The sequence below is a fragment of the Psilocybe cubensis genome, chromosome 10 (genome assembly GCF_017499595.1).
Source record: "Psilocybe cubensis strain MGC-MH-2018 chromosome 10, whole genome shotgun sequence".
In the NCBI taxonomy this organism is placed as follows: Eukaryota; Fungi; Basidiomycota; class Agaricomycetes; order Agaricales; family Agrocybaceae; genus Psilocybe; species Psilocybe cubensis.
Window position 1 is genome coordinate 949,994 of NC_063008.1, and position 14,680 is coordinate 964,673.

At 48.2% G+C, this 14,680-nt stretch overlaps 5 protein-coding genes across 5 annotated transcripts; 2 read left to right on the forward strand and 3 right to left on the reverse strand.

The window, feature by feature from the left end:
- Window positions 1-336: 336 nt before the first annotated feature.
- JR316_0010599 (uncharacterized protein) lies at window positions 337-1,885 on the reverse strand (the record flags this gene model as incomplete). The annotated part of the gene is made up of 3 exons (XM_047896265.1): window positions 337-1,006; window positions 1,103-1,457; window positions 1,504-1,885. The coding sequence occupies 3 exons, from the start codon at window positions 1,883-1,885 to the stop codon at window positions 337-339; spliced, it is 1,407 nt and encodes a 468-aa protein (XP_047744310.1).
- Window positions 1,886-5,400: 3,515 nt separating this feature from the next.
- On the reverse strand, window positions 5,401-6,526 carry JR316_0010600 (uncharacterized protein; the record flags this gene model as incomplete). The annotated part of the gene is made up of 3 exons (XM_047896266.1): window positions 5,401-5,551; window positions 5,606-6,269; window positions 6,319-6,526. 3 exons carry the CDS (start codon window positions 6,524-6,526, stop codon window positions 5,401-5,403), a joined length of 1,023 nt encoding a protein of 340 aa, XP_047744311.1.
- Window positions 6,527-7,729: 1,203 nt separating this feature from the next.
- Window positions 7,730-8,495, reverse strand: JR316_0010601 (uncharacterized protein; the record flags this gene model as incomplete). Its single annotated transcript, XM_047896267.1, has 3 exons — window positions 7,730-7,918; window positions 7,982-8,420; window positions 8,476-8,495. The coding sequence occupies 3 exons, from the start codon at window positions 8,493-8,495 to the stop codon at window positions 7,730-7,732; spliced, it is 648 nt and encodes a 215-aa protein (XP_047744312.1).
- A 903-nt stretch (window positions 8,496-9,398) lies between these two features.
- JR316_0010602 (uncharacterized protein) lies at window positions 9,399-11,003 on the forward strand (the record flags this gene model as incomplete). Its single annotated transcript, XM_047896268.1, has 2 exons — window positions 9,399-9,658; window positions 10,568-11,003. 2 exons carry the CDS (start codon window positions 9,399-9,401, stop codon window positions 11,001-11,003), a joined length of 696 nt encoding a protein of 231 aa, XP_047744313.1.
- A 2,125-nt stretch (window positions 11,004-13,128) lies between these two features.
- On the forward strand, window positions 13,129-14,507 carry JR316_0010603 (SET domain and MYND-type zinc finger protein 6; the record flags this gene model as incomplete). The annotated part of the gene is made up of 3 exons (XM_047896269.1): window positions 13,129-13,498; window positions 13,742-13,920; window positions 13,998-14,507. 3 exons carry the CDS (start codon window positions 13,129-13,131, stop codon window positions 14,505-14,507), a joined length of 1,059 nt encoding a protein of 352 aa, XP_047744314.1.
- Window positions 14,508-14,680: the final 173 nt, after the last annotated feature.

Here is a 14,680-nt window from a genome sequence, read left to right on the forward strand (position 1 = left end):
GAACTTACTGTACAGCATGGGAGATACTTGCAAGTTTGTGAGACTCTGGAGTGTGGATGCTTGTCAAGTGTTTCTGACCATATCATGATGTTGACTGTGTAATGTACGTAGCGTGCAGTAATAGTAATACATAATACTTAGCAGTATCAATCTAGAGATGACATGAAGTACATGATCCTCGAGGGCCCAATGCGTTATGCATTTCATTTTGAAAGAGTTCCGACTTGAAACGGCTGAATGATCGAAAGAGCAGAGTTTAGTATCATGGACAATTTTTGAATTTTTATGGAATAAAATTACATGAAGTACGGGCATTAGGCGAAAGAACCCGTGAAGTTAATCTGAATCACTGTCCACGGGGTTACCATCCAAGTCATAAGCGGATCTACTCGACGCCCGTGATATTGGTCTAGGAATAATAGCTGGTGTAGACTGGAGCAAAGGCACACGTTCAGGCGGTGGAGCAGAATTAGAACGGGTGGTACCCACGGCATCCAAGGGATGAGAAGGTGGTGCAACACCAAATATTGGAGGCGGCATAGCGCCAGGGGGCAGGTTCGGGGGTGGAGAGGATACGGCAACGGGGAAAGGTGGAGGCGGAGGCATTAGCACCACTTCCTCTTCTGGAGGCGGCGGTATTGATGGTGGGATGTCCGCATATGAGCGTGTAGTGCGGGTGCCATTTAGATACGGACTTGACGTGAGCGACGAAAGCAATGTCGAGTTGTTGGCGTCGGTCGCTAGTGCAACAGTGTACGTTGGAGGCTCTGAAGGAATGACGGTGTCTGGGAAGAATCTCGGTACAAACGGAGCGGGCCCCGCCATGGGAGGTGAATCGTCGGATCCATTGGTGTGGAGTGACTCGCTATCCAGACGATCCCTGGCTGCAGCAAGGCGCCTTCTTCGAATGATACTTATGGCCAAGCCGAGGGAGAAGATGGCAAGGATTCCAACACTTCCTCCTACAGCACCGGCGAAGGTAGCAACGTTTCGGTTCTTCTCACTTCTACAAAGGTGAAGAAGAAGTGATCAGAGTTCTGTGATAGAAAATGCCGCAAGAAGGCGCGCAAATCGCCGACAACGGTACGAATTCGATACTTACCGATCAACGGTCGGGCTTGGCGTAGTCTCAGCTAATGGTGTCGGTGACCCGGTATCAGTGGGGGTACTACTTGAGGCTTCGGTAGTGTATACGAGATAGTCAAAAATGAATGTTGAGTTCTCGCCGACATGCACAACAAGTTGATGAGGCGAATCCTCTAGGCCCGTTTTTGAAAACACAGTAGCGTTCGCAAACGAACCAGAAGAACCGTCAGCGTCTGCGGAACCAGCATGTCGGAAGTCCCCAGCTGCCTCCCCGTCTAGCACAAACGAAAGATTCATGTTAGTGGGAGCGCCGTTGGGCATCTGCGAGACGAATCCTCTCGGTTGAAGGGCGAAGAGAGAAATTGCAGATCCTGGAAGATCGTTAGAATGAAGCACACAGAGCAGAGAAGTACTTACCAGTGAAATTGAATGAAAGTGTAATATTCATTCCATCGTCGTCAGGATCGCTTCTGGAAATGAAACGAAGACGAGGAACTCCACGACGAGTATTCCCAGATTTTTTCTTCTCTGTTGAGGATTTCTTGGACTTGTTTGTTGAATCGTTATCGTCATCATCATCATCGTTCTCCTGATCATCATCGTCGTCATCGCCATCGTTTCCTGGGTCTCCTTTGCCGTCAGTGGGAGGGTGTGTTGATGCTGGTTGGGCGGCCAATTGGGGGTCAGAGGGTTGAGGTAATGTAGGAGATGAGTGTGCCGTTGCTGACGGTGAAAGGGAAGTACTTGATTGGACGTCATCGGCGTCGAATACATGAACAGCTTCGTGGTACGACAACATCCCTCCTGGATTCAGACATGTTGAACATGATTGTGAATTGGAAAACCAGAACTTTTGAGGCTGGTAAACTATGGAGGGATCTGTATCCTGTACCACCACGTCTGCCGCCGTTACAGAGTAGTGTGTTTGCAACCAGCAAGACAATATGATAGTGAGGCGTAAAAGGGTCGTGCGCAGGCTAACATGATGATTTCTAATCCGACTTCAGCGTCAACAACTACTGCCACAGAATTCTTCATGACTCACGACATAACGACGAGCAACTGAATTGTCGTAAACCTCAGTCACAAACCAGTAAAGTCCAGGGGATGAATAGACAAAAGGTAGGAGGGGAGGAGGGGCGTGAGAGGGGCTCAACATTTGGACCTAGCAGTTAATCTAGTTAAAGGGAGATCGCCCGAAATGCATTTGCCCACGAGTTAGATTTATCCGGTCCAGGTATCGCAGTAGTCTCGGGAAACAGATGAGAACTAGAGCCCGGATGTTCGTGGAAGTTTGCACCTAAACGGCCATCGCAGATTGCCGGACACCACACCTTGGCCTTGGTATCCAACAGGATTCCCAGCTCTATGTTATATTCCTCCAGAGGCGGCGCAGCCAATCTGGATGACAGTAACTAGTTGGGATCAAGGAGGTTGGAACATTCAACTTGAAGGATGACTGTAAGTGCCAAGGCAAGATTTGTTTTCAGAATTACAACACAGTCCGCGTGACTTGTTTGTAACAGAATCTTATCGTCACCAGGCTATCTAATCAATGACTCTCTTGAACGCAGTGGTCAATGTCGTCCTGCGTTTGTCTCTTCGATAACAACCATCACCACTACGCCAGGTACCGCCGAAACAATGGCTCTTCGACGGTACACAAAACAGGTGGATGGTACTATCCCCGTGCAAGCACTTCTCTATAATGACGAAGAGCTGTTGGCAAGTCAAGATGGTGTTGGGATATACGATGGGTAAGTAATATGCGAATCGGTGGGTCTGTCACAGGGTCTCTTCCATACTAAAGTATTTCCACCTTTATTCATTGCATAAGTTCCCAGAAAGCACCGGATCATCAGCTTGGGACGGTACATGTAACCAGCCACCGACTGTTCTTTCTAAATGCACACAAAGCACGGGCAAAGTCGTTTGAAATGCCTCTGTCGTCCATTGTGCAGACAGAGTACTATGCAGGACTTTTCAAGTCATCAGCCAAGATCACCTGTCATCTTTCTGGAAATCCCGTTGGTTTGGGTTCAAATGAAGACGGAGCACATGCAGCCCAGTTTGACAGTTGGGAATGTGAAGTGTGCGCATATCGTAATCCACCTGGCTTCAGTCCAACTGCTGCACGCATTTGTGATCTATGTGGTGTTCCTCGCACGACGGTTCCGACTCCCATTACTTCGGTGTCGTCACATCACCATTCTACTTCTCTCCCGACGTCCGCTTTATCCTCGTCTACATCCTTACCTTCGGGGTCGCGTTCAGCTTCCTCGCATGGAACAAAGCTAGCATCCATTGCATGCCCCGCATGCACCTTCCTCAACCACCCATCCTTACTTTCATGTGAAATATGCGACACTGATCTTCCTCGACTCAGCACGGAACTTAAGTCGGCGCCTTCTTCTCGACCTCTCACACCCGACTCAGATGATGATGACGCTACACCATCAAAGTCGATCAAGATTAGTTTTCGCAAAGGAGGAGACAAACCCCTTTACGCAGTGCTAAAGCGTGCCTTGAAAACCAAATCCTGGGAGGTGGGTCCATTTATTTATGAACCATGACAGGAAAAGGGCGTACTTATTCCATGTTCTCGCCTTATACATCAGCAGAACGGCACGGAGTCCCTGATAAACGCGAACGGTACTGATGCCGACCATCGAAATGCTACTGGAAGGTCAGGAATATGTGAGTGGTGCCTTGTTCTTTTTATATAACAGAGCATTCCTGTGAACGTTAAACTTTTTTTGATTTCATCGTTTCGAAAAGCTGGTATTCTCAGGACGGTGGAAACTTCTGCTAAAGGACGAGAAACGCACATGAAGGATGCCTTACAGGATCTGGAAGCTTTCATGGTGAAAGCGAAAGACATGGTAAAACTGGCTGCGGAGCTCAATGAAAAACTTACAGCAATTTCGGCCACGAACGGAAAGGACACTGGTGTGATGTCAACGTCCGGGGTAGCAGAGCCTGAGGAGGCGACGTTCATTCGGTCTTCGCTTTCTCAGCTGGGACTCAAAATGGAAAATACTCCTGTGACGCTCGATATGATGAAAGACGAGCGAAGATGGATTGACGAGCTTGCCCGCGAGCTTGCACGAGTTTTACAGGGCTCATCATCTAGTACAGACCAAGCACGCGGTATGATGAAAGACCGCGGAATCATTGCTCTCGACGAGGTATGGGGAGGCTGGAATCGTGCGAGAGGCGTAGGTGAGCGACTCGCTCATCGTATATTTATAGGCTATTCGCTAAGATATGACGGGTTCCCCTAATTCACTAAGCTCTCATCCCACCCTCGACACTCCTCCAAGTGGTGCCTCACCTTCCCGCGAATACCAACCCCACCATTTGCCACCGTACATTTTCCTCGGGACTCAATGTTCTGCACACCCCGCCGTACTCGCAAGCTGCCTTTGGGGCGAGGCTCTCGAGTTTCCTTATGATGGCCGGGCCGAAGACTACAGTGGAAATAGCCACGGCCGAAGACCTGACCGTTGCTCTGGTTTCTGAGATGATAGACGACGTGGAGAAAGATGGAGGTGTTGTACGAGATGACAGCACTGCTGCTATTACGGGCGGCGGAAGTGGGACTGGTGCAGAGGTGAGATGGTGGGGAAATGTATTCCAAGGGTATATTTGGGACGGTCAAGAATAATAGAGTTTACATGGGTATTCACACCCCGCATTTGTGTTTTGTGGAGAGCTATGATTTTTTTGACCAGCGCAATCGATCCCAGGACCTACAAAACAAGTTCTTAGGCAGATACTGGTTTCCTCTTGGTAGTATCTGCAACCGCTTCATATTTTCCAAAGTTTTTGGTCTGGGATAGAGACGGAACATACCTCACCGAATTTATCGGGTGAATAGACATTTGAAAAGAAGCTATGGTTTCTATTGGTTGCGATCGATTAGCTTCTCACTCACTTCTTTTTCCTATAGAGACATTTCCCCAAAGTTTGATTCTGACATGAGTGGTCGGCAATAATACTGACTTTAACGCGCATCTTCAATTGGCTGCAATGGTATGTCGGAAAACCTATCAGCGGAGACTTGTTTGTGCGGTAACGGTAATACGAAATCCACTTTGATGCGAATTCATTCCTCAATAGCCGTATGACATCGAAAACCGGTTACTGTCATATGGAGCCTGTTTAACTACCAATTAGAATTGATCAATAGATCGACAAATGGCCACTGGTGACTTGGGATGGAGTCCACATGTCCAATCAGGCCTTCCGCGCCCCAATTCGATGGATAAATCTCGCGTTTTGTGATTGGATATTCATGGAATTTTGAGTGGACTACGCGACTGAGCCACGAGGGGATAAAAGAGACCTTGATTCACGTCTATCGAGATCGATAGGAAGTCCTGCATTCTTCCATGCTTCATATCCTCCAATGATATCGGTCGCGTTCAGCATCCCCAATTGCTGGAGAGAATAGGCTGCAAGGCTGATGACATTATGAGCCATTGCATCATGCTTCATACATTCAATCGTTAATTACCTCGAAGTATACCCTTCCTGGCAGAACACGATGATTCGAAGGTCGTATCTGTCCGCAATGGCGAGGTGGGATGCACACCTCGGATCAAATCTCCATTCCAAAACGTTTCTCTCGATGATGAGGGAGCCGTGGATACCCCCTTCGAGCTCGCGTTGCGCCTGGGGTCGAATGTCAACCAGAAACGTGGGGGCTCCCACCTGCGTTTCTCGCAACTCATCATACGCCTGTGCAGCACTGACGCGTTGGAGCTTTGCACGTGCTAGGGAGAGGGTTTCGTCGATCCCGCGCGAGCCTGGGGGCGGGGTCAGCGGGTCCATCGGGCTTCGCGCGGCTTTGCGCACGACGTCCCACAAGGCTTCTTCATCGTAAGGAGACACGCCGAGGTCCATGACGTTAGCAATCCATCGGTCGTCCTCGTCGTTCGCGGCTACTATCCTGCCGATGAACTTGGAGCTCGCGAGGAGGACTGCGCGTTGAACGTATTCCTGAGAAGAGCCTGAGATGATCAACGTGCTGGGAACGGACACTGCAGACTGCGCAATGGTCGCGACGACAAACAGATGGTTGCTTAGAGTTAGTTGGTGTTTTACATGGTCTGCAACCATTCTTAGGAAGTTCTCGTCTCCGCTTTTCGACATGACCATCCTAACACCGATTCTCACGCCTGGAACGAGGAAGATTAGTATCTCGTTCATTGAATGCTGATATCTCACCATCGAAAACTTGGAATTTGGTGACTGTTTGGACGGCTATCTCTCGGGATACCTGCTCGCGGACATCAGCCAATGTACGACGTGGTAATGGACCACTGGGAACGAGAGCAGCCTGGTCGATTACAGACGCGGGAGTTGTAGAGTCGCTTTTGTTACTGTAATGTGCCACAGAGTCTCGTGGAGAGATCTCTGGCTCAAAGCCTATCATGACTCTTTATGATGGATTCAGTTTAACACTTGTTTATAGAACAAGCTCTTTTGGAATTCAACGAAATATTGAAAGGGAGGGTTAGATATTGGAATTTTGTACCGCGCACCTAAACCGGCTGACTTGATGCGCTTACATAAAATTTGGCTGTCCGTTAATTGCCATGTGACCGGTAGTATTACGTAAGTAAATACCTCCTCACTGTACATGGCATCACGGCATCACGGCGATAAGCGAACCCCAGACGAACTTCGTGCATGGACACGCGTCTAAGAAAAAGTACGAAGCAAAAAGGACTACACACTCGATCCAGGATAATAGTTACAAGCAACAACGCTCAATTCTACTCACACAAATCTTGTGCTTATTTTCCTCATGCACAGCTGACGGCCTGGGCATCGTTGAGATTTTGAGCGCCACAGAGGCAAACCATGCACGCAAACCGACGCAGACATCAGAAGCCCTTACCTAATCCCACACTGATCTCTGGTGTAGTTAAGAGTCAATAGTGTTAGACTAAGCGTAGCAACTGATTCATAGCCTACTACCTTTGAACGTCACTGGGTCCTGAGGTTTGATTTCCTGATCCAAGAATTATAGTGAGCATATTTGGACTCTCTGAGGAAGGAAAGCTAATCAAAATATAACAGTAAAAGAAGCATGGGGGTCCGGTATGGTGTCAACCCACTATTTTGAGCCATTTAACCCTCGCCTCATGGCTAATCCCTGCAATTATGACGATACAGAAGCGGGCCAACATGTTAACAGGTTGTCACGGTCAAATTAATAGCCTACTACTTGTGAACGTCAGCTGGTCCTGCAGGTTGGATATCTGAATCGAAATAAAAATACTTGCATTCCGAAAATGCGGATCTTGGAATGACTTGTGTATCCTCTATATTCCGGGAAAGGCAAATCAAACAGACTGTAACAGGAAAAGAAGCCATGGCTTCGGTCTGCGATTTACTCCCTACTCTGAGTCATTTAACTCCCACCTCCCGGTTAACTCCCGAAATCATGACACCACGGAAGCGGGCCATGTACACAAACATAAACCCAGTATACATCACCTAACCATCCGATATTACCGACGACCGTCGAACTCATGGCTTACTGAACTTGACCACTGCTACGTGTCACACCAGCTGGTCCTGTGAACCGAATAAAAAAACGTGTATCTTCGGGAAGTGCGAGCCTACGTATTCAAAGCGCGGCCTTGTCATCTTCAGCTTGTGGTACGGCCACTGTCTGTGAGCTGGATTCCGGGGGTGCTTGTTCAGTATTTTCATTCTCCTGAGGTTTGGCCTTCGTTTCGTCATCTTTCTGAGATCCACCTGCTGTATTCTGAGCAGCTCCGTCTTTCAACCATTGTACAAGTTTTACGTTATCACGCTAAACATACGAAAAGATGTTTAGAATAGGTTATCGAAGATGATACTAGTGCATTCTTCTCACCATCCGTTGACGGTGGAACAACCAGACAGGCGGCCGCGGAAGTCCTAAATACGTCTGGATGAAATAAATGCGCTTCGCCTCCTCGGGATGCTTCAAATATTTCATTTTGGAGTTATCCGCGACCAGGAATACCGGAACTTCCACGTCCCCAATGGCAATATCTGCATACTCACACTTGTAGTAGAACAGACAATCCATCATGTCCGAACATGCGGTAGACGCTTTATCCCAGTCCGACTTACCGACCTCCAGTTCGTTTTTCTCTGCAAAACGTATGAAGTCGGACCACCGAAGTGGGAATCCAAGCACCCTGTAGGACACTTTGCCATTGGGAACCCATCGAGGTGGAAACGGTGGGAGGGTCCATCCCTCTGGAGGTTCTTTGAACTCTGCAGGATGCACAGGCCATTCTTCCATATCTGTGGCGCCTTCATACCATCTTCTCCGTCGTTAGTTAGCTTAATGAGAGAATTTGAAGAAAGAGAATGACTAACGGGACAGTTTTCTTTACCATTTGTCACAACCTGTAGCGTGTTGGGTAAGGGCAAGTGTACTCGCTGTCAAGGTCATTCAATTCAATTCAACTTAAATAGTGGCACGTGAAATATTTCACACGACACTGACTCATTGTTAATTGAATCACGATGAAGATGAGGAAGAGGAAGACAACAAAGGCGCTGATCAGGGTAAGGAGAAGGAGCAGGGAGAGGCAGAGCAGGGAGAGGAGGCGAAGCAAGGAAAGGAAGGAGAGGGGAAGGACGGAGAGGAGGACAAGGACGAGGAGTGAGAGGTCGAAGACGAGGGTGAGGAGAGAGAGGAGGATCACCAAAATGGCGCAAACAATATGCAAGAAGCCTTACGACTATTCTACAGCAGTCCTGGAGATGAGTTAGTTGGCCCCATTACCGGTAACATATCCAACGCCATACCACGCAAAGAATGGACAAAACCACTGTTGCTAGGTTATCTCGATGGCATTGTCCCCGAAAATGCAGCCAGACAAGCAGCTCCAAAGGCAAAGAAAAAAGACGTTGGGGCAAATACGGCGTCTCACGAAATGCCTGACTCGCAAGAAAGTGTTGCAACGCATGATTAGCATCATGTATGGCGTCAAGTAAATTTCATTTCATCTACCCAAGAACACCGTTCAAGCATCCTCAGATCATGAGGTGTAGCTTTCTCCAATTTGAAGAAGATCACTATCACGAAATAGACAAAGTTAGTTATGCGATATGGAATAGGTAGCGTACATACCACGTTGGCTACCGAATCAGAAACTGTATTATTACATGAACCAATTACAAAGAAATGTGTGCACCCATATTTGAGTCCTTTGCAAAAAGTCTCCGTGGAGGCATCGTGTAATTTTGGTTTGGGCAGGGCGGGTGGACTTGCCCATGACGGTAGGAAGACGACAATGCGGAGCTCTTCGCCTTACTTAGTGCGCCAGAACGGAGGCAGGCGTTACGAGCTCGCGATTGGGAACTCAGCGTCGTGGTCGCGGTCGCGGTCAGCGCGTGGGGCGACGGACAGGTGGGATGTACCCATGCATCAGCTCTCGCTGCGGTCCGTGCGCATTATCGCACTCACTGAGAGGCGTAACATCATCGTCGACTTCAAGCGCTACGCGCTGCGCACCAAGAAGATTAATGGCGCGTTGGTCAACTACAACGTCTGGTGAGCAGAATCCGCACTCCGCATTGAAATGAGCACTGAGGACGTGTGTTCAACAGGAATGGAGCACCATCCCACAAAGCACGCACACGCCCACGCCCACCCGTCCACCTATGCGACCACACCCGCACCACCAGGCCGCGACGAGCCATTTCCATTTCCCCGGCGTGCATGGCACGAAAAATACTCCTATACTTACCCAGCGGTTCGAATTCCTGTCAATATTGCAGGCGCTCAAATGCACCTTCCCATCCCTTCAGCTTCAGCTCCGGCTTTCCATGTATCAGGCACGTCAAGTCATCCAAATTCCAAATTTCAGATTCGAGTCAAAGTCCAAAGATGAGAATTCCATTGGGGACTGGGAAGGGGAGTTAGCTGGCAAAGAGTACGTCCCGATATAATCCAGATACACAGAGAAAATGCCCAGGTTCTTTAAACTTAAGGTCAAGGAGGTGAACACAAACCCAGCGGGGAGCCGTAGCCATATTAAAACGGTTGTGGAATGGACGAGACGGGTGATGTGAGCTGAGTTAGATCGGATGAGGGGTTGAGCTAATAGTAAGAGTGAATTTGTCTTTGTTTGCATCTGACGCTGCCATGCGCATCATCAAATACGTGTTCAGACATCAACTTGCTGATCACTGCGACGAACGACGAGCACCAAGGTTTTCTTTGTCCAATTCAGCTTGATCCACAAGATTCTTTACCACTATCACAGCTGCGATGTTCAATTCCTTCAAGAGGAAACTCGTAGGCAACGATCTCTTCATTGTTGGACTGCGAGAGCTGAAATGAATGTGGTTCGCAATGCCACTTTGTTCTCGCATCTAGCCCGAGATATCAATCTTGTGCGTTCTGGGACATGAGATGCGGTATTGAAAGCAAATTAATATTTCTTCGATGGAATCGTAGCCATAAACCCTCCTCACCGCCTTCGCAAAAAGCGCTGGAGCTTTTGAAAGCGTCGCTATCTGCACCATACCCACCAGTGACCTCTTCATCATCCTCTTCGACCGAGAACGCAGGGAAACCACTTGACTTCAATCTCGAAGTCGTCGAGTCTCCACCAACGTCTGACCAGCTCCAGGTCATCCTCTCGTATCTACCTTCGCCTGCAGCAAACCCGTCTTTGGTGTTCCTCTCTGCACACCCGTCCAATGCACTGAGCGCGGCGGAGCAGCCGACGACGGTGAAGGGTATCGCAGAGCTGGCGCAGAAGAATCCAAATGCAATCAAGTGGCCGATTGTGGTTGATTGGCTGGATGGCAAGGCGAGTATCGGGAGTGTGGACGGTGTCAAGGGAATTTTGGAGCATTTGCGGAAGAAGAGGGATGGGGAGGTCGAGTGAGCGGGGTGAGGGACAGAAAAGAGAGATAAAGGGTGTATGGCGGGACGTCGACTCAACTCTGAATGCAAACGCGCATATATTTATGCGAAGAGGTTGCCTGTGCATTTTTTATTGTATTTTCCTTATTTCATTGATATCCGGGGTTTTCCACAGACCAATTGATGGCCAGCGCCCATATAATTAACCACGAATACTCCGATATACTAAGTGAGTATAGAGGCTAAAGCTGTTATTGACCTCAACAGGATTCGATCATTTCTTCGTGAGATTTCTTCCGAACTTTGGACTTTTATCACTTGATCTGTGGTGATCGCAAAGACTTACTTTTGCATGACAAAGGACCACAAGAAATTATGCATGCTTCACGCGTATAGGTGTGTTTTTTTCTTACTTTTTACTCACCTTGTAGTTGGCGACGGCGCCATACCATACGCGCAGGGCGTTTTGGGCGCCTGTATCTTCCGATAATATACTTTGCGAGTCTTAGAGTCCTTGTGCTTCATGCAGAATCCCGTATCGGCGTCTATGCAGCGCTTGAAGTATAGATGCTTGGAATCTCTATGACGGTCCTTAGTGGAGTCAAGGCGTGTGTGATTCGGCATCATTACCTGACTTTTATGACGGGATCTGCTGGTCGTTTCCAGTAGACTGTCCAATTTCTTTTGCGCGTTTGACTTGAAAAATTTAGCTGATGAATTGTATCGCGATGGGTGTATATTTGAATCTGGCAGTACCTTCGTCGCCTCACTGTGCCTGCCAGGGGTGCTAGGCGTTGGATTCACGTGCCCCGCACCGATAACGAATCGCAATTGCAATTTTCGGGGCCATACCAACCTTCCCTCGCAACCTCATAATGACCACACCCGGGCCAGGTTTTGCTGACTTTCGACAGGTCAGAAAGGCTTTGGTGCAATGTCAGACATGCTTCAAGTCCAGTAACACGGATGGTGTAACCCTATTCAAGTGCGCTGGCTGCAGAATGGCACTTTACTGCGTAAGTAATCCAATTCCCATGAAATGAAAAGCTAAAGTGCTGTCATTGCCAATAGAGTAAAGAGTGCCAAAAGGGAAACTGGAGAAACCATAAAGGAACTTGCTACAACCTTCAATTGCTGATCGCAGACTCCTCTTCGGCAGAGGACAAAATGGTGTGGGCGCTGGACCGGTACTGCAGCAAGAACCAACCACTACTCGCACAATACGGGGTGCGCGTTATGGATCTCGCTTCAGATATTACGCGCGGGAAACGTGATGTCTGTACTATTTTTCTGAAGTACGTGCCGGAGCTAGCAACGCGAGGAAAGCCGGAACACGCGAAGTTCGTGGCAGTAGGAGTTGAAGTCAGGCCCATTGAAAAATTTGGTGTACGACACAGGTTGCAGAGGTCTATCGACGCGTTCCATGGATATATAACGACCCGGCTCAGCAACGAGGGATTTATTGGTGGTTTTCTTGTCTTTCTCATGGTGGCAGGGACAAATGTAGCCAAATTATGCCCTATATCCTTCAAGGACGATATCTATCGGTTGGAGACTGGCCACGACTGGACCAACACGATGCTCAGTGCGCTGAATGATGGAAAAAATGTAGCTGTAGTACCTCCAGAGTTGTACAGCTTGTGCACTCATATGCTACAATATTTAACATGATTGCTTCTGTCCGATTTGTGGGAAAGCCATCAAATCAGAGATTGCACACGATCATTTAAGCTTCAAGCCTCGGGTTTCTACTATTTCTAACACCATCCAACGCCTCGCTCCTTTGTTACCTCAATATTTTGGGCCTGAATCCATGCCTTTGGAGGAAAAAAGACTTCGAAAAGATCTTGTGCAATGTCAAGGTTGTTGGAAATCAGCAAATGATGGGGTCGCTCTCTTTAAGTGCGGAGGCTGTCAGGCATCATATTACTGTGTACGCCGTTATTAGTTTGATTATCTTAGGGGCACTATGGACTGGGCATTTTTCTCACTTCTGAACGCAGAGCAAAGAGTGCCAAAAGGCTGTATGGCCACGTCATAAACCAATATGTCAAGGCATCCGCAGCTTCAAAGGCGTGGGCAACCCTTCCATAAACGATCGACACAACTTGCTACGTGCGTACTGCATAAAGAAGCGCCCACTCATGATGTCATATGGCTTGATGGCTCTCGATCTGCATCGAAACATGGCAAGATGGGAGAACGAGGTGTTTCACGTCATAGTCCATCCGTGGCCCGGAGAATCGAATCCCCGCCTAGATCAGACATTCCTTGCGATTGACGCGAAGCCGCGACGTATCGACGAGTTACACGAAGTACATGAACTGGGAATTCGTCAGGAGTTAGAGAAGCTTAAGGCTGAAGTGAAGGGAGACAAGCAACTGTGCGGTATGGTGGTCATAACGACAGACATCGAGAGCATGATATCCATAACGTGGCCAATTGCATTCACCGACGTGTTGCCCGCAATCCCTCCGGGAGTTGATGCGGACGATGGAAAGAACCTCTACTTATCAAGTTAAATTTTGGTATGATACCCAAGGTTTGATTTGGAATCGGATGGGAAATCAAATTATATTTATATCCGTCAAAATCACTTCTCTACCTTAGTATGCGTTCGCCTCCGGGCCTTTCTACTGAGCTTCCAACTTTAGCGCCCAACGTCAGTGTTACCAACCCATAAGATGTGGCTAGCTGGCCGGATCAATGATGTCTTATGCCGATCAAATTTCTGATCTGTACTAATTCTCCTTTGACAAGAACCACCATCATCCCAAAACCAGCATAGGGAAATGGACTTAGCCCCGGCGTCCACTGGACCGCTTCCTTATGGATGGCTCAGAAAAAGTATGATGCAGTGTATAAAATATCGCAAGCAACCGCTCTGGGACGGCGTAACCCTCTCCAAGTGCGCCAGCTGCCAAACCACACATTATTGTGTACGTTAATTCTGCTCGAAGCCTTTGATCTGTATTCAGCTAACATCAGTTTACCTTTTGTGCACATCTAAATCTAGAGTAAAAGCTGCCAGAAAGCGGACTGGCCAGTGCATAAAACCACATGTTCGAAATTTCGTGATATACTGCAAGCCGACGCCTCTGCGCCTGAAGACGCTAGGATACAGAAAGCACTGCATTTATTCGCCAATAAACACAAATCCGTTCTAGGGACGTATGGGGTGATTGCTATGGATTTCCGATTCGATGTCACGCGAGGACTGCGTGATGCTGTGGCCGTTTTCTTAAAGTACGTGCCGAACGAAAAGCGGACCGACCAGGCGTTTAAAGCGATACACGCAGCGGTTGTACCCTTTGAACTCTTTGGGGTGGAAAGGGAAGAATATCTGCGCGAGGAGTCGCGCAAACTTCACGACGAGGTGAAGGGAACACGGACAATTGGATGCGTTTTGGTCGTTTGTTTCACTGTTGACTCAGGGTTGATTCATGTGTCTCCTATGTCATTCGGGAATCGGGAGGGACATGTTGACAACGGGAACGACCAGCGATTGGAGAACTTGCTTGATTAATGCTTTGAATACTGGTATCTCCGATGGCTTACATCCATTCTTATACGGATAGATTATGGGTCAAAATATGTGTGGTGCATAACATCTGGATGTTATCCTCTCTACTTCAGATCGCCAGGTGGCTCATTTTGAAGGCTTCATTCTCAGGTCAAAATTTCCCACTGCCCTCTAAC